Source organism: Electrophorus electricus, chromosome 5 (genome assembly GCF_041902795.1).
Source record: "Electrophorus electricus isolate QZ-2024a chromosome 5, ASM4190279v1, whole genome shotgun sequence".
NCBI lineage: Eukaryota > Metazoa > Chordata > Actinopteri > Gymnotiformes > Gymnotidae > Electrophorus > Electrophorus electricus.
This window is the reverse complement of record NC_137501.1, coordinates 4,622,501-4,640,000: the sequence shown is the minus strand read 5'-3', so window position 1 is coordinate 4,640,000 and position 17,500 is coordinate 4,622,501. Positions and strand designations below refer to the sequence as shown.

Below are 17,500 nucleotides of genomic sequence, written 5' to 3'. Positions count from 1 at the left end.
CCCTTTTACTATCCAACGGTCCTTGAAATACAAGGTTTTGATAAACAATATTTCAGCAGCTTCCTTTACGTTTTTGATCTGACAGGTTTTTACACAGGTGACAGGTGCTTTTCCTGGCATAACCTTCCCATTAACCAGGCTTGGGACCAGAACTACGAGTGCACTGTACCCCCAGTAGCTGGGGTGAGCAATGGGTCAAGGGACTTGCTCAAGGGCCCAACAGGGGTAGCCTTGTAGTATCAGGACTTAAACTCCCAATCTTCTCAAACAACCCAAGATCCTAAGCTTATTAAACACTAAACAGTAATCAAACTGAAAGCAAACGAATCAAATGTCTACCAGGCTGGCCACTCCCAAAACCTCCTTCTGCAATATATGCTGGCCACCCACAAAAACTGTTCCTGTTACAAATATCTCATACTCAATAGAAGTGGCTTGTTGAACCAAAGCATGTTTGTCCAACAACACATTAGCACAGCTGTCAGGTACTGAGAACATCATGATGCGCCTTGCTTAGTCTGTCCAGTAGGAGCAAGAGAAGTTAAAGATCAATATGCATGAACTCTTTTCTCACACTCTGCACAGACATTTAAAATTCCAATCTTAGGACTACAGATCTTTGCCAATGTTGTCAAAATCTTTTTCTATTCTCATGGGACCCACGTTGAACTGTCATTGTGTATGAAAGGTGCTATATAAATAAACTTGCCTTGCCTACAAATGAACTGAAGCCATAGAGAAGCCATGATATAATAAGGAATGATATGGCTTATCGCAGAGACTGCACATCATATCTAAATACAGGGAAATCTACTGCTTGTGTCGAGCAGTTATGTGCAGGGTTCAAGTTACCTGCATCTCTGCATTGAGTTTGGGCATGGACACAGCACGACCTTGCCCCTCCAAAGCAACAGGGGGCGCTGTGATGGCACTGTTCTCCATCTTCCTCATCTCCACTGAAACCTGCCACGCACAAACATGTGCACACATGAGTGCACACACACACACACACACACACACACACACACACACAATCTGTCACACCTTCAACACAAATATACACATAATTTGACAAAACAGATTGTATAGCAGACCTTTTAAGACCGAATACCTGGGTGGCGTTTGCGTTCGAGATGTCCTCTGATTGGCCTCTTGATATCGGTCGCCTCTTTGACCTGCGGACCTCTTTGGCTTTTTCTGACACCCATGACGAGGAGCCTTTGATGGTATTATCATGGCTAGATTTCCTTCATAACACAAGTCAACAACATATACAAGTGTGTATAACACAGACAAGACCAAATCCAAGAATAAGATATAAGCTTTGTACATAGTTTAGTATATAGCGATGTATGTATGCAAGTATATCTATGGTGCACTGTTTGTGGTTTGTAAGTGTAGTCTCTGTGTGTGTGTGTGTGTGTGTGCACAGATCAGGGCCTACAGTGTGTGCCCGTTGTTGAGTGTAGCAGAGTTGGGTCGAGCAAGCAGCAGGGTGTCTGACGGATGCTCCAAGCGGCTCCTGCTGAGATCCTGCATGGGCGACAGAGGCAGGACAGGCTCCAGGAGAGCTGCCACGTTATTCTACACAGAGCCAAGAGAGGACACATGAGCTCTACTACACACCAGCTTGGCATCGTGCAGAATCGTCAAGAGATACACACCAGGACCTTCAGTGCATTTGGAGTTAACCTTTCAAAATCCAGGTTTATTATTCGATTACTGTGCAGGCGTGGCATTATGTGATATTATACACCCAAGTGAATATAAATATGGAGTTAAACATAATGGAGAAAACAAGATACCCGTCTGTACACATGTATACGCAGACAATGTGAACATACGTTGATATTAGCAGTCACGTGTAGATGTAATTGTTTGTGTGTGTGCGTGTGCGCGTGTGTGTGTGTTCATGTAACCTGGGGACCAGGTCCTGTCTGCTGCTCTTTGGACTGTTGTTGCATCTGCAGTCTCTTGGCCCTGTTCTGCTTATAGTAGTCAAAGATCATGAGAGCAGCATACACCTTCCCCACCGTCAGTTCATTGGCTGCAAGAGAGAGCAATACATCACTGGTCAAGTTTATGCCTTCATTCTGGTTCATCAATAATAATGAGATTCCAACTACTTCCATGATAAACTCTGCAACTGAAGGAGCCAAGGATCTTATTCTTATCACTAGATGGCAGTAGAGTCACAGCATGCTGGTCTAGGCTCAAGTCCATTAGATCTGGTGTCAATTGAAGGCAACTCTACATGCTAATGTTACGCTTACGTTTGTGGGGCGTCACCAGCAGGTCCATGGTCTTCTGGGACAGACTGGGCCAGACAGTGGCCAGCTCCTTCTTCAGCTCAGCATCGCACAGGCGCTGGGCCACCATTCCTGCAGAACACAGGGACAGACCGGGAGTTTAACAGGTCAGAGAGTCACACCAAACGCAGTCCAAGGAAAAAATGGGTGACTCTTGTCAGAAATACCCTGTCATGTCCCACAAAGGATTGATGACCGTTTGCTTGGGAAGTGATGGGTAACTAAACTAGCCACAAGTCCATGTTACATCAAGTGAAATTAATGCTGTTCTATTAAGTAATATATTCTTTGCTGGGCTTTGGAATTTCAGTGCCCTGTCAGAAAATGCATCATTTGTGGATCCTCAAACAAAATTCAAGCTGACCCACAAACAAACGCTTGTCAAGCTACATTTTGTATTTTGTGCGGATGAGCAAATCCAGTGTTCCCGGGGAAACAGAGAAAAGGCAGTGAAGCTTCAGAAAGCCTTCAGGCACCCCATTGCTGGCACGCGCACACACACACACACACACACACACACACACACACACACACACACACACACACACACCCCTCTAATGAGTCCTGATGGGATTTGCAGCACCCTACCCACTACCAACCCTCAACAAAGGGGACAAAGTGAAGCTGAATGTCTGCATGACTCTACCACAGTTAACATTCAACAGCACATTTGCACGCATGTTCACAATCACCATATTCTTAATAATCACAGCTCAGTGACCCACTAGCTGGAAAGAGTTGCTGTTTGGAAGGATACTCCAGCAGACGGCGCAGGCCAGGGAAGGCTTGTGACTGACCTGAGGCCAGCTTGATCTCCAGCGCAGTGCGGATCAGGGCCATAAGCGTGGAGGTGAAGTGCACTGTGTTGTCATCAGCGATTGGCATGTTCATCTTCACCAGCCGCTGGGGGGAGTCAGGACGACTGTTAGAGACACACTCGTACCCTGCCGCGGCTAAGACCAAAATGCAGAACCAGCCAGACCAGCAAGACGCCTCCGGCCAAAACCATCTGTGTGCTCCTGAGTGTTTTGTTTTTTTTTTTTGCTGGCTCACTATGTTGTGGGTTAAATTGCAGCTCGTGGCCCGCATGCCTCACGTCTCTAGGTGGCGCAACTCTCAGTTTGGAAGCACACAAAATGTTTTGTCCAAAATGACAGAATACGAGGACGAAGACATAACAGGATTCTACAGTCACATTCACTTCTATAGGCTACAGTCTGCAACCAAAGAGCATCAGTGAAAGATCGACACTGACAAAAGAGAAGCGTGTACACATAACCAAAAGGTCACAGGAGCTCTACTCTGCCATTGACACCCAGCGCACAGGTGCATGCAGGTCCCATCTAAACTGTGCATATGTGTTTATTGTGACTTTTGAGTGCCTTTTAAGACAAGCAGCAGATCTGGAGCACTGGTCGAATTGATTGGGTGTGCAATCTCTGCGGGGTCATGGAGGTTGAGCTCCCCTGAACTAAAAGAGCACACATCCACTTGCGGTAGCGGTGCGAAGAGCAGAAAGGAAATGGATAAACCAAAGGAATAGACAACCAAGAATGGAGCAGAGTCAGAATGAAGAAAGTAGAGAGGGGGGGGGCTGTCACACACAACCGTCTCCCTCCTCCCGCACAGCAGGGTGGGGAAGAGGATGCAAAATAAGAGGGAGAGAGAGAGAGAAGAGGATGTGTCAGATGAGAGAGTGGGAGCGCAAGCGAGAAGGGAGAGACAGAGGAAAAGGCAGAGGGAGGGAGAAACAGAGAGCGTAAAGCTCTCACGGTTCAGTGACTCAGGCAACACACATACATACATATGCACTGCTCCACAGCAAAGAAGAGGATGAGAGGTAGGAGGTGTCAGGGCCACACTCTGCTCTAGGGTTAAAGGTTAATAATGTACAGCAAGATCTCCACGCTAAATCTGGGGCCACTTAAAAAAAAGGACCATATCTACAAAATATATAATGCCTGGAATGAATCAGCCAACTACCGTCCAACACCAGTAAGGCCCATCTTTGTCAGGCATGGTTTAATGCTTTTTAGAAAACATCTGATGTATAACGTGAAGCGAACTATTGTTCAGAATTATTCTGCCCGATCTATTTATATGGTGCACAAACAATGCAGTATAAGGGTATACTTGAATAAATGTGAAAGGTGACTGTTTTGAAAGCAAAATATTTCCAATTCACAGATTGACCGTCATTGCTAATTAAACCCTGTTTCAAAGAAGATATTCAACTGAATATACGCAATTAATGAAGTGTGTTATACTGCAATAATTCTGGAAGGGGGGGGGGGGGCACAGTGGTCTAAGAAAAGCGAGGGAGAGGAGGAGGGGCCACACGAGAAAGGTCAAATAGCGGGCAAAACGAAAAACAAGGAAACAAGGGGCGGGAAAACACTGCCGAGCACAGAGATTGGCTGAAAGATAAACCAATGGGAAGACAGGGCGAGCAGAGGGGGGTCGGGTGAAGTCGGGGCTACCTTGTAGGCGATTCGTGGTGGACATTTCTTTCCCAAACCTAAAGGTGGGGACATGTGGAGCAGCGTCTCATACATATCGCGGTACTTGATACGGCCACTTCACAGTGTTGAGGAAAGTGAAAGAAAGCCCAAAATAAAAGACAAGGATGGGGAGTTAGAGAGACGGAAAGGAGGACAAACGGGAGGAAATGAAGTTTAGGGAAAACAGGACAAAATGAAAAAAGAAAACAAAACAAACCAAAAAACAAACAAACAAACAAACAAACAAAAAAAAAAACAGAAATCTGCGTTATTTAGATTTCCAAGAGTGTCATGGACAGGGATGCCATCCTTGCCCAGGGCAGGGTCAAAGATGGATCCTAGAGGTCAGAGGTCACAGGGGAGAGGAGTTGATCCCTGATGGGACAGATGAAATGGAGCAGAGTGAGGTGCACATATGGTGGATGGTGACAGAATGGCTGCATTGTTTGGACGATGTCTACTTCTGCATGCTGAGAGACATCACTTGGGGTTTCCTCTTTTAGTGCTTAGAAACAAAGGTTTCAACGCCAGCAGTCTGTCAGTGACCATCCACTTCCAATCTGCTTAGAACTGGCCACTTAGCACACTGGGTTTCACTGAAACATCACTGGATTTTTTGGAGTTTAGCATAATTCAGTATGATTCATGTATCACATTTGTCATATTAGACAATAGAAGTATTTTTATTACATATTCTTTATAAGTTCAATAGTAAAGTACATAAGCGATGTGCATAATGAAATACTGTATGCTGCAGTTTGGTTCGAGTTTGGCTTGTTGCTGATCATTTTCGTGACTTTGAAAGCTTTGTTTCCCATTCAGCAACATTACCCATAAGCGAGTCAAGTCTTGAAGGGCAAGGCCTAGTGTATAGGCAAGTCATTTAGTGCACAGCCATTCAGTTTGGGTCTGTGGGCCATGGTGCACAGAGCCCACGAGAGTGGAGGAAGTTTCTGGGGTTGCAAACCTTGTAGGCTACCCTATTAGGGCAGTTCTTTCCTAAGCCAAGGGGGGGTGAGATAATTCGCAACAAATTGTACATATCCTTATAGGAAATCCGTCCGCTGTGAAGAAAACAAGCAAGACATGACACAGGTGTAAGGAAGAGTTGGAGAGGACATCAGTACAGGCAGAGGGCTGACTTGGACACAGACAGGCACATGTGCTCCCATAAGCCTTCCTGTGGCTTGTGCATGTGCAGGTCTCCTAGATACTCAGAGGCAACAGTTCCTTCAAACATTATCTACAGAAGAGACACAGCTAGGGAAAACATTTCTCACAAGAACCTGTACGGTTTAACCTGAGGTCCCCTGAGGCTGTCTGGCCCACATGGATGTAATCTCAGTACAGCTGATGCGCCACGTTACTAGGCATGTCACGAAAACGGGTCTCCATCTGTGAGGGGTGCTCGAGGATTGGAACGTACCATGCGGCAGGGTCATACTCGGCCCACACACGGATGAACTCATCCAGGTGGTGGGGGCCCAGGATGGAGGAGTCTCGTGTCAGGTACTCAAAGTTATCCATGATCACAGCCACAAACAGATTGAGCATCTGTGGAATGGAGAGAGAGAGGAGAAGATCATAGACACCCGCCAGTGAGATCGTAATGTAAATCACTATAAGAGACTCTGCACTGTGTGAAAAGGTCACGTTTACAGCTGTTTTAGGGAAGAAAGGCCATTTTTGGTTAAAACTCATGCTTGCAACTGTTATCATTCCAGTGTTCTCAAGAGAGAGTTAAAGAAATGTCTTTTGAGAAAAGAATACCAAGTTCAGGGTGAAATGTTTCATGCCAGAGATTTTTCTCATATTTTTGGTTCATAAATAATGCATAATAAGGCTAGCTGAGTGTGACCCTAGCCTGACCTCTGTAGCACTGACCAGGAAGGAGCAGAGGAAGATGAAAGAGACGAAGTAGAAGTAGGCGAAATCGCTGCCACACTCCATTCCCAGAATGCCCGAAAGCTTGTCGCACGACTGATGGCTGAGGCAAGACAGCATGATCTCATGCCAGGCCTCCCCCGTGGCACTCCTGAGCAGACACACACACACACACACACACACACACAATCATGCACGCGTTGGAACATGCACGACGTGGAGCTACACTGCCGTTTAGAATCAGTGTGCTTAGGGAGACAGACTACGGGAAAGCCAACAGAAACAGGTGAGGATCCGTGGGACTGTGGAGGAGAAAAGCTGACATGAGCTGGCTGTCTCTGCCAACAGATGAAGGAGTTTGGACTGTGCTAAGCCAGTGGCAGCCGTTAGCGTAACGCCGGGGCCCCTTCACCTGGCATTCAGCCGGGGGTTGACGAGGAAGATGTGGGTTCATTAACGTCTGAAAATCCGAAGGCTTAGCTCTTCTGGTCCTCTAGGTGGCATCTAGGGGCATCTTACTGGGGCAGGACAGAGGGAAAGCGCGAGAGGGGGAGGGATGGAAAGACATCCAGATGGAAAGAGAACCGGGTGGTAGGGAGAGCCGTACTTAACGCAGCTTGGCTGAAGCTTGTCGTAGACATGTCAGAGGTGGGTATAGATCAAAATTTGTGCGGAGGCCAATGCACAAATGCGAGCTCTCGCGCATACACCTCCAGGCGCATGCGGGAACACTGCATCACAGTGGTAATGTTCTAATCAGGGGCCACATGGAGGCCAACACTGGGGGCACACAAACAACCTCCTGACTGTGCAACCAATTAACAGCTCCCCGAGAGCCTCCACAGAAGAGAGAGAGAGAGAGAGAGAGAGAGAGAGAGAGAGAGAGAGAGAGAGAGACAGAAGAAGAATGTGAGAAAGTGAGAGATCAAGTAAGAGAGAGCATGCGAAAGAGATGGGGGAGAGAGAGCGTCAGAGTAAGAGAAAGACAGAGACAGACAGAAGAGACAGAGAGAGAGTAGCAGAGTGAAAGAGAAACATTGCACCCCTTTCCCGGGGGCGAAGCAGTCGCGCACCCCATTAGCAACCATCACCAACAACTACGCTTTCCTGCAAATTCTGGCAGAGCTTGTGACACAGTAACAAACCCAGATGTCCCTGCAGTGGCTCTGTCTTAGTGCAAAGCATTAGAGCAAAAAATGAAGAAAAAACAGCCCTCCAGAGAACAGATGGATTGTGGTAAGACACGAGGACAATATTCAGTTCGGGGCTCATTACTCAGTTCCTCTGGCAGGGTACGCAGTGGCCATGGGGGACAGTGAAATGTCATTTTAATTTTAGTGTAGGTTTAAGAGTGTACACTAGCACACAGCCTTTTCGCCTGCGAGGGTTTAAATGTACGAAGCAAAAGGATATGGAGCATAATTCAGACTCCTTCAAATTATGCAAAAACGACTGGTGCGGTAAACGAGCGCATCACGGATTGACTGCAGTCCAGTGGGTTAGACCTCGTGTAAGCATTGCGTGTGCCGCGTCGCACAGGAGCTGGAGGTGCACCGTCACCTGAAGAGCAGCATGAGGGCTTGCAGGAAAGTGCGGAAGTTGTTGTGATGGTTGATGGCCGTGTCCTCGTTCAGCTCGATGTTTCCGAAGACCTGCACAGACAGGGCAGCGGCAAATGCAGATGATACTGCAGACAAACCGCACGAAGGCTGCGAGTATCCGCTTTTTTCTTATCCGCGTTTATGGGTGCACTGACCTGCATTCCAATAATGGCGTAAATGAAGAAGAGCATGGCGATGAGGAGGCAGACATAGGGCAGGGCCTGCAGAGAGAGGCAACACTGCTGTGGGCTGCTGTTTCGAGCGTTGGTCCAGGGGGGCTCGCCCTGGGGGGCGGGCGTGTGTGTGTGAGCAGGCCTACCTTGAAGGACTGCACGAAGGTCCAGAGCAGGATTCGGATGGTGTAGCCTTGACGCAGCAGCTTGATGAGACGGGCCGCCCGGAAGAGTCGGAGAAAGCTCAGGTTCAACAGGCGATCCTGGAGCAGCACACGCAGACACACGCACACACACACACACACACACACACACACACACACATCTTTGTGTTAATATCTTCATCTGGACAGAGACCTACTACACAGCAATGTTGTCTTTCACAGCAAAGTTTCTATTTGTGTCTGGCTGGACTTAAACAAAATCGGTGGTCAATTTAACAAGGATTTTGTAGTGTTTAACCAACCACAAAGCCCCTAGACTAATATCTTATTGGCAGTGATATTATAAGGATCAAAGCTGATTTCCATCTCTCCTTCTGGAGAGCCACATCAAAGTTCTGTCTGTTGTTAACCGGTATCATGCACAGAGTGTTCAGATACATCAGTGTCACACTGCAATGAAAAAATATTGAGCAATGAAGAAACCATGTTGTTTGCTCATCTGGGAATCACAGAAATACAATGCAGACAGAAATAAGGCGTATAAAATTAGGTATAATCTGACAACATCAACATATAATCTGTGGTGATGCGCAACAGTGATATAATAAAATATTTTTTAACAAAATGTCCATCACTCCTTAAAGGCAAGATCGGTTTTTACACTAAACTGGTAATTATATGGTATAATTATATGGTAGATGTCCCTGTTAAAACAAAGGCACTTTATTTCCACTTGTGCCCAGGGCCTGCTGGAAAAAAACACTTGACACATAAACGACAGAGAACAGATTCATTTTCAGAAGGTGAAATGAGTGTTCAAAGGGACAAGAAGACGTGCCACTCACCGTCGTCTAGAAATGACGTGCATATTTTATGGCCGCCAACATGGAGTTAGGACAACGAACAAACAGAAAACCAAGCAGGTACATAGAAAGCACAAGAGATAGAGAGAGAGAGAGAGAGAGAGAGAGAGAGAGAGAGAGAGAGAGAGAGAGAGAGAGAGAGAGAGAGAGAAAGGGAGAGAAGTCCAAAAGAAATGAAAGACAGCATGAGCAGCTGTCATGTACAGAGAAAATTACACTACAAACATTAACATTAGTAACAGTATTTGACAATGATATGTGGACTAGGACATACAGTTCCATTTAGTACATCTGCTTAATGCATATGTCCAGTATAGAATGTATTATACATAAAACTCTGAAATGGGCAGAAAATATAAACCTAACACATTAAATGCAACTAAACTAAACGTTCCTATAGGTTATGTACAGTATTTATGTTTGGTCTGGCTATTTTTGGCTCTTATTATAATATTGTATTGATGGCTTTGCGCTACACTGTCCCAGCTTCAAGATGAGCTGTTTACAGACCAACTTTTTACTCCCTCGCTCCATCCTTCCCTCCTTTCACCCCTCCCTTGCTCGCTTCCTGCCTTTTCCTCTCTCTCTCTCTCTCTCTCTCTCTCCCTCTCCTCTCGCTCCCTCCCTCCCTCCCCTGCTGAGATGTCCTCCCTGGGCCATATTTACTCATGTTAATGGAGAGCATGCTGGACACTGGTTCCCTTTTACTCACGTTGATCTCGGTGACCAGGATATCAGTAATGCTCCCCAGCACCGTGACAAAGTCAAACACGTTCCAGGCATCCTTCAGGTAATTCTGGAGAGCAGGGGATTAGCGAAATCACTCACACGCCTGCCAGGAAGACGGCCCGTTCAACACTCGCCTAAAATGCCTAATTGCGTTTCTAGCACCGGAGGGCCTGGACAAACAGGAATGCTGTGGGCCAGGGAGGAGGGAGCTCACCAAAGGGCCAAAAGCGATGATCTTGAGAATGCACTCCAGCGAGAAAAGGGCAGTGAAGACTATGTTGAGATACTTCAGCATGGCTTCGTAAAAATCCGGCGCGCCATAGAACTATCGGGCGAGAATTAAATCAATATTTCACTTAGTTCCAAAGATTTCAGGATGCACTTCAGCATAGTAAAATGAGTTCTTTTTTTTTTTTTTTTTAAAGAGGACAAAAAACAGTAAATAAACATGGAAAACAGACGGAGAAGAGGTGGATGCCGACCTTCATCATGAGGACCACAGTGTTGAGAGCAATCATGATCATGATGGAGTACTCGAACGGAGGCGAGACCACGAATTTCCACATCCTGTACTGGAAGGACTGCTGGTTCTGGGGCATGTAGCGCGTCAGAGGCTTGGCGTTGATGGCAAAGTCGATACAGGCTCTCTGAGGGAGGGCCAGCGAGAAGAACATGGAAAGCAGTTACGAGGTGGTCGGCACGGCCAGTGCTGATACAGCCACGGTCCTTCAGCGTTAGCTAAATACGACCGTCATGCACGTGACCTCTGAGCATCTGTGGGTGGAGGGACGATTCATTCTGGAGCCGCGCTTGTTCTCGAGAAGCCAAAAGTGGTTAAGAAACCAAACCAGCAGAAGATGGATAAAAATGGCCATATAAAGTGGTTTATTCTTGAATAACCTGTTCCCTTACCGACAAAGACAGGCCAGAATCACTACTGAACTCGACTGAAACTTCACTTAGGGATGTGGGCCTGAAGTGATGCTGGAGTAAATCCACCAGTAGCGCATAAGAAGGGATATATGGAGGATAATTTTTAAAATAACTTGTCCTCTGCATACTTTTAACACAGGATAGAAATTAAGGAATAAACACTGGGCCAGAAAATATAGTTTTTATGCAATTCATTCTTTTTGTTGTTCCTGAGGTTTGGGTATGTGCTGTAGGGAGTGAGACGTGCTGGGCTAGTGTATGAACACACAAGACGGTCTAAGGCTGTGCTCCTATAGCCCAGCTGGCCATGTCTCCAAGGCGACGGCAGAGATGTCCAACGCGTGCTTTTCTGCTAGACTGAGCATGCCCGTGTGTGTGTGTGTGTGTGTGTGTGTGTGTGTGTGTGTGGTACAGGCAGATGAATCAATCAAGTCTCACAATTGAATCAATTTCAGTGTTTCTCTGGACATCTGTAGCTGTTGCCATGGTCATATTCCATTGTAAGCTGACGGACAGCTCAGCATCATCTCCGCATTGTGCCTGTGCTTGAGTGTGTGTGTGTTTGCGCATGTGGGTGTATGTATGTGATTCACGTCTAACCGATGCCTCTACAGGAGACTTCAACATAGCTTCATTCCTGGCTAACACGCTAGGGACACGGGATCGAAGGATTTGCTTCGATCTTCTATATGGACACGTTTGACCTCAAGCAGTAAAATCCAACCAAAACACACAGCTGCTTTTCACTGTTTCATCAAAACATCTTGCTGGGTTGATCTATTCTAACTCCGTAACAGCAGTGTTACTGACAGAAACAGCATACATTCAGCAGTATTGGTCTCATGCACAAATCCAAATCCGATGTCATCTCTGAGGAAGTAGGGTGTGCCTTAATCATTTTAACCAAACACACCAGGGCCAACAAAAACCCCCATTTCAAATAATCCCATTCCTCTGGCCTCGTGCGGGTGGGCCCTACCTCATTCTTCTCGAGGCTGCACTCAGACAGAGCTTTGTCACCCTGCTCCTGGAACGTGATGATGATCAAGGCCACAAAAATGTTGACGAAGAAGAAGGGAAAGACTACAAAGTAGACCACATAGAAGATGGACATCTCGATCCGGTAGCCAGGGCTCGGCCCCTGGTCCTCGAAGGTGGCGTCCACGGAGTGCTTCAGGACCCTGGCAGAAGGACAAGCACTCAGTGTAAAACCCGCAGGATTACAGATTACAGACTACATCCATCAAGAAACCAGTCCTATCTTTGATATGTAGTCTACATAATATGTAGTCTGCTTCAGAACCATACAAGCACTTCGTGCTAGCTGGCCATGGGATTGCAGATTACAGATTACAAGAGACTAGCCATTTTTACCCATTATTATGTACTGCCTTGATGTGGGATGTTTAATGCACTACATTTTTACATTAGCATTATAGGATGCAGCACTACTACAGTAATAAAAATACAGTAAAAAATGAAGAAAAACTGGCCCCTCTCGGTTCTGAGGAACAGACTATATTTAATTGACTATTTAACCTAACCTAAAATGGACAAGTTTATCATTTTCTGCACAGCATGCATCAGGGTATGATATAACAACATGGGCTTTAGACTGGAGGAACTGCACTGGTGATCATTTCAAGGACCTCTTCAACAGGACCTCTCCTACCAAAGACATATAAATCCCACATAATGAGGGGACACCTGTGGCCGTTTACCCAGGGGCCTGGAGGGAGAAACGCCGCCCCTACTACCTGGTCATGGCCAGCGGGCTTCTCGGGCTAACCCCCCACCCTCCCACCACCCTTAGAGAGCAGGGTTTAGCTCCCTGCACAGACTCTGGAAAGGGCAACACTTCAAACTGACATGGACCTTTGAACTGAGATCAGAGGAGGCCACGGTCGAGGGCAGACAGGACAAAGGAGGTGCAAAAACACCAGCGAGGCTTTTACAGGGCTTTGAACCCCTTCAAACACGCACAGCGGGAATAAACGTGAAAGGCTGCAACTGAATAATTGCCCTGAACGCTGAGGGGAGGGAGTAGGGACCTAGACACCAGTAAAGGGCACTGCCATTAGATGAGGCTCACTGGGAAAGTGTAAAAAATGTGTGTGTGTGTGTGTGTGTGTGTGTGTGTGACTCACGTGGGCCAACCCTCTCCTGTGGATACGGTGAAAAGAGTGAGAAAAGCCCACAGCACGTTGTCGTAGTGGAACTCATACTTCTTCCACTCTCTAGGCTGGGCTGACACCTCGTCTTTATCATAGTCCAGGAATTGCCCTCTGAAAGCCACACACGCATGAAATAACGAGACCACATCATATCTCAGATATACTTCATATTTAACGAATTGTTGTTATAGATACACATGATTATTTTCAGCTGACGTAAGCAATATCAAGGCTTGCTAAATGACGGAAACCTGCTCCACACGACAGACGCTTGGGCTCTGCATGCTCCCTTCTCAAAACGTCAGGTTAGGACAGTAACAGTGTGTTCCAGCAGAGGGCACTGTGGGCGTGGGAGAGGAGATTCCGGCCTTACCTGCAGTCCCTCTCCAACCCTTTGGACTCATCTGTGCAGTAGAAGAACTTGCCCTTGAAGAGCTGCACAGCAATAACGGCAAAGATGAACATGAAGAGGATGTAGACGATGAGGATGTTCAACACGTTCTTCAGGGAGTTCACCACACAGTCGAACACAGCCTGTAGAACACACACACACACACACACACACACACATACCTGTAACCTACAGGAATTCAAACATGGGTTTCCTTAACGTTATAGTCAAAAGTAAACAAATGCAAAGCACATGACTAAAACCATGGAAGGACAGCTAACAGTTTTTCCTACCTTGAGTTTTGGCAGTCGTTTGATGGTCTTGAGAGGCCGAAGCACCCTCAGCACCCTGAGGGACTTAATGGTACTGATGTCTTTGCCTTTAGTGCCTCTATGGAGTGCAGAGTGAAGAGCGTAATTGTTCACTCAGCCTATTCACTCAAGGTGAACCACACTAGACTTCTCTCAAACCACTATCTTTGGTACAGAACAAACGGCTACCTTTGTTAAAGAATAAATAGCTATCGTTGTTAGAGAACTCTTTTTCTAGACCAGATGCTAGAGTGAGTCTGAGAATTAATTGATGCTGTCTGTGTCATACCAAAAGTGAAGTCTCTAACGCAGATGAGTTTTAGAAACTCTCAAAACAAAAGAGGAAAACAAAAACACTGCATCAGCTGCATATAATTAATCTGAATATTACACCCGACCAGCAATGGGCTAGTAGCACAAAAGCACATGAACAGAGAGTAAAGATCATATAATCCCACATTACACGAGCTAACCGAGTTAAGAGGCATGCAGGAAAAGCAGTTAGTCTCCTTGAAGCATCCTGACATGTTAGCGTCTTCCTAAGACCAGTATAAACATGCAAAAATACCAAGGGCAACGTGTTCAACTAAACACAGCAGTGCATCAAATTCCTAGAGCAGAAAAGAACCTCCCCCCAGTGGGAAAAGAACCGTCCCTCTGAGGACAAGCGCAAAAAAAGGGGTCTTCCATACAAGGCAGGTATTATGGCGTAGATGCCGCATTAATTAAGGGGCAAACCAGGGCATACTAGGGCATATTGGGGCTTATAGCAGCACCATCCTGAGCGCCTAGAAAAAATCAATCAGGAGGCAAACAAACCCAGTCAAGAAGAAAAGAAAAAAGGCCTTAAAACAGGAGATGCAGCGAAACCCTGGCGTGCCTCTGCACGGTGACCGAGCGCTGCCTTCTGCGAAAGCCTCTCAGCTGGACACCTGCCTTAAAAGGACGAGCCTCCAACGCTGCGTTTCTCCAAAGCACAAGCGGCGTCACCTGTGACTGGATATTCAAATAAACAACCCCGGGTCAGGCGTACGTAGCGGGGTGTGACGTAACGGGGTGTGCAGGAAAGACGGTCTCATCAGAGGTATATTACTAATGCTTACAATTTGCTAAAACACTAGACAGCGAGTGCATGGATTAATGTTGAATTTCTGTATAATATACAGTGATGATGATGAAGAATGTATGATCCTAACCAAGTTAATGCTGCATCAATTTAGTTTCGCCTTTATCCGGCACAACCCAAGGGGCAAATCCTTCTTCACCTCCCGTCATCTTAATGACGCACAAGATCTCGTACGAGGATTTTGCCAGGAAAATGTATTGCTGCAAACTGAATGAGGGCCTATCGGATAGTGCAGGTACCGTTTTGGTCTTCCAGTGCAGCAATAAAACAAGAAAAACAATAGCACATCACATCTCATTCACTATCTCAGTCACGGTGACGCAAGATGAGTATGTGCATGTAGATACTGAGAGAATAATCCAATCAAAGGAATTTATGAGTATGCTTACAAACAACGGTCACCATTGGCCTACCATTTACTTAGAGAATTATAAATAATGAATACAGAATGCATTATATCAATGCTTTGCAAACATATGAAATATTGTCGCAATGATAATTAAGTGAAATGAAACTGAAAAGCTGAGAAGTTCACCACTATCACCTGCCCATCCTTCCGAACACTCTAAGTTTCTGTCTCACATCATTATCCCCACTCCTAAACATAAACAGCCCAGGGCAGGCATATCACATTCCTCTCTGAACCAATCAGTGCAGAAATACCAAAGCTACCCATAATCTATTGCTCTCTCTGGAGACCATCACATTATGGGCACAGCACTTAAGAGCATGACCACATACGTCATGGCAGGGTTACCCCACTGGTCCAGTCGCAAGGCTCTATACTGGCATGCACGTTACCCATGCTATCTGATGCACATTAGTCCAGCATGCATTGACTGGCGTGTCCAGGGCCTGATCAGACTGAACTCACTGCACAAAACTCACACACTCACAGGTACTATGTAATAAATTACACCACACTGGTCTTTCCAATAGCTTGTGCAGAACCCTACGCATGTTCAGTGATGTTTCACTAGCTATGTTCATTCACTTATCATGGTTTCTGTTGAAAGTTATCAGAAAGTCCAGTGTAGAGGCCCCCAGTCCAGCACAGAATTCACTTCACAGAGTTGTTTAAGAGACATTGTCCCTTAACCCCAGGAAGAAGACACAGAGAGAAGGCGTGAAAGGGCCCGTGAGTCAAGGAGAAAGGAGGCGTTTAGGGAGCTCCCCACCTGTTCACACTGTGTTGCGATCTAATGAATGAACAAAACACACACAGGGCAAAAACATTATGACTGCTCACAAGACATGACTCACAGACTATGGCAGAACTAGCAGATATACACATTAGCCTCTAAGGACACATGACTACAAGAAACATTTGAATAAGAAAGCAGAGACATTGTTGTTCTCTGGCTCTTTAGCCTCTTGGCCTTTAGCTTAAACACACTGTACAAATAGTGCAGCACACAGACACTCTGATGAGTGGGGAAATGTGCTTCAAAGGAGAACATGTTTCAAGGTAGTGTGGCAAAGACCTACAGAACAGACAAGCAAAGGCTGTGGGTGTATGGCTGAAGATGGCATGCCAAGCTGCCACTCGAATCTTTCTGCCACATTTAACAGCGACAGGGGATTTTCGGTTGTTTCATTTGTACAACCGACAGGAGTGTAGCACATAAATACAGGTGAAATAACCTTGGCTATCCCACTTAATGCTTGATTGATGAACATGGTATCCCAGAAAAGACGCCCGTTCCAAAACACAGTGTTCACTGAGAAATCCAGTTCATAAGATTTTTTGTTTGGTGATACTTTAAACATCAGTTGCCGATTCCAAAGAGTTAATGGGGGGCTTAATGTAAACAAATGATAGAACAATCTGATTAAAGCAGACCCAGAAAGTCATATGAAAAGAGTCTTCTGAGCATAACGTTGATGTTACAAGCTAATTTCACAGAGTCAGTGGTTTACAAAGAGCTGGCAACACATCTCTGGAGCAGTAAAGAGTTCCTCAGTGAATGCGTGGTGACACGAGTTCCTCAGTGAACTGCATGGTTACATGAGTTCCTCATGAGTTCCTCAGTGAACTGCATGGTGACATGAGTTCCTCAATGAACTGCATGGTGACATGAGTTCCTCATGAGTTCCTCAGTGAACTGCATGGTTACATGAGTTCCTCATGAGTTCCTCAGTGAACTGCATGGTGACATGCGCTGGCGTTTCGACGGTGCTCACCTTGCTCCTGCCTATAGACGAAAGAAGAAGGCCTGTGATTGGCTGGGTGGGCATGGGTGGTATGAACAGCATTAAGTAGAACTAGACTGGCCTCTGTTAAATTGGCATTCACGTGCACTGATCTGAAATTAATGCTCTGGAAGTACATGAGAATTCA

The 17,500-nt window shown here is 46.1% G+C and overlaps 1 protein-coding gene across 14 annotated transcripts in view; it reads right to left on the bottom strand.

Moving 5' to 3' along the window:
• Positions 1-17,500, bottom strand: part of cacna1ba (calcium channel, voltage-dependent, N type, alpha 1B subunit, a) — a 100,779-nt gene that overhangs the window by 9,744 nt on the left and 73,535 nt on the right. For 5 of the 14 annotated variants that reach the window (XM_081715117.1, XM_081715116.1, XM_081715121.1 and 2 more), the window contains 20 exons: positions 16,338-16,358; positions 14,016-14,112; positions 13,705-13,865; positions 13,305-13,442; positions 12,137-12,338; positions 10,707-10,871; positions 10,439-10,549; positions 10,208-10,291; positions 8,615-8,731; positions 8,451-8,516; positions 8,255-8,346; positions 6,695-6,845; positions 6,237-6,364; positions 4,790-4,886; positions 3,107-3,212; positions 2,274-2,381; positions 1,920-2,047; positions 1,445-1,584; positions 1,112-1,247; positions 853-963 (listed from right to left, as the gene is read on the bottom strand). In XM_081715117.1, coding sequence (XP_081571243.1) covers positions 853-963; positions 1,112-1,247; positions 1,445-1,584; positions 1,920-2,047; positions 2,274-2,381; positions 3,107-3,212; positions 4,790-4,886; positions 6,237-6,364; positions 6,695-6,845; positions 8,255-8,346; positions 8,451-8,516; positions 8,615-8,731; positions 10,208-10,291; positions 10,439-10,549; positions 10,707-10,871; positions 12,137-12,338; positions 13,305-13,442; positions 13,705-13,865; positions 14,016-14,112; positions 16,338-16,358 — 2,359 coding nt within the window. Of the gene's footprint in view, positions 1-852; positions 964-1,111; positions 1,248-1,444; positions 1,585-1,919; positions 2,048-2,273; positions 2,382-3,106; positions 3,213-4,789; positions 4,887-5,777; positions 5,875-6,236; positions 6,365-6,694; positions 6,846-8,254; positions 8,347-8,450; positions 8,517-8,614; positions 8,732-10,207; positions 10,292-10,438; positions 10,550-10,706; positions 10,872-12,136; positions 12,339-13,304; positions 13,443-13,704; positions 13,866-14,015; positions 14,113-16,337; positions 16,359-17,500 lie in introns of all 14 variants that reach the window. The other 9 variants (XM_081715114.1, XM_081715120.1, XM_081715122.1 and 6 more) reach the window with 4 other exon arrangements.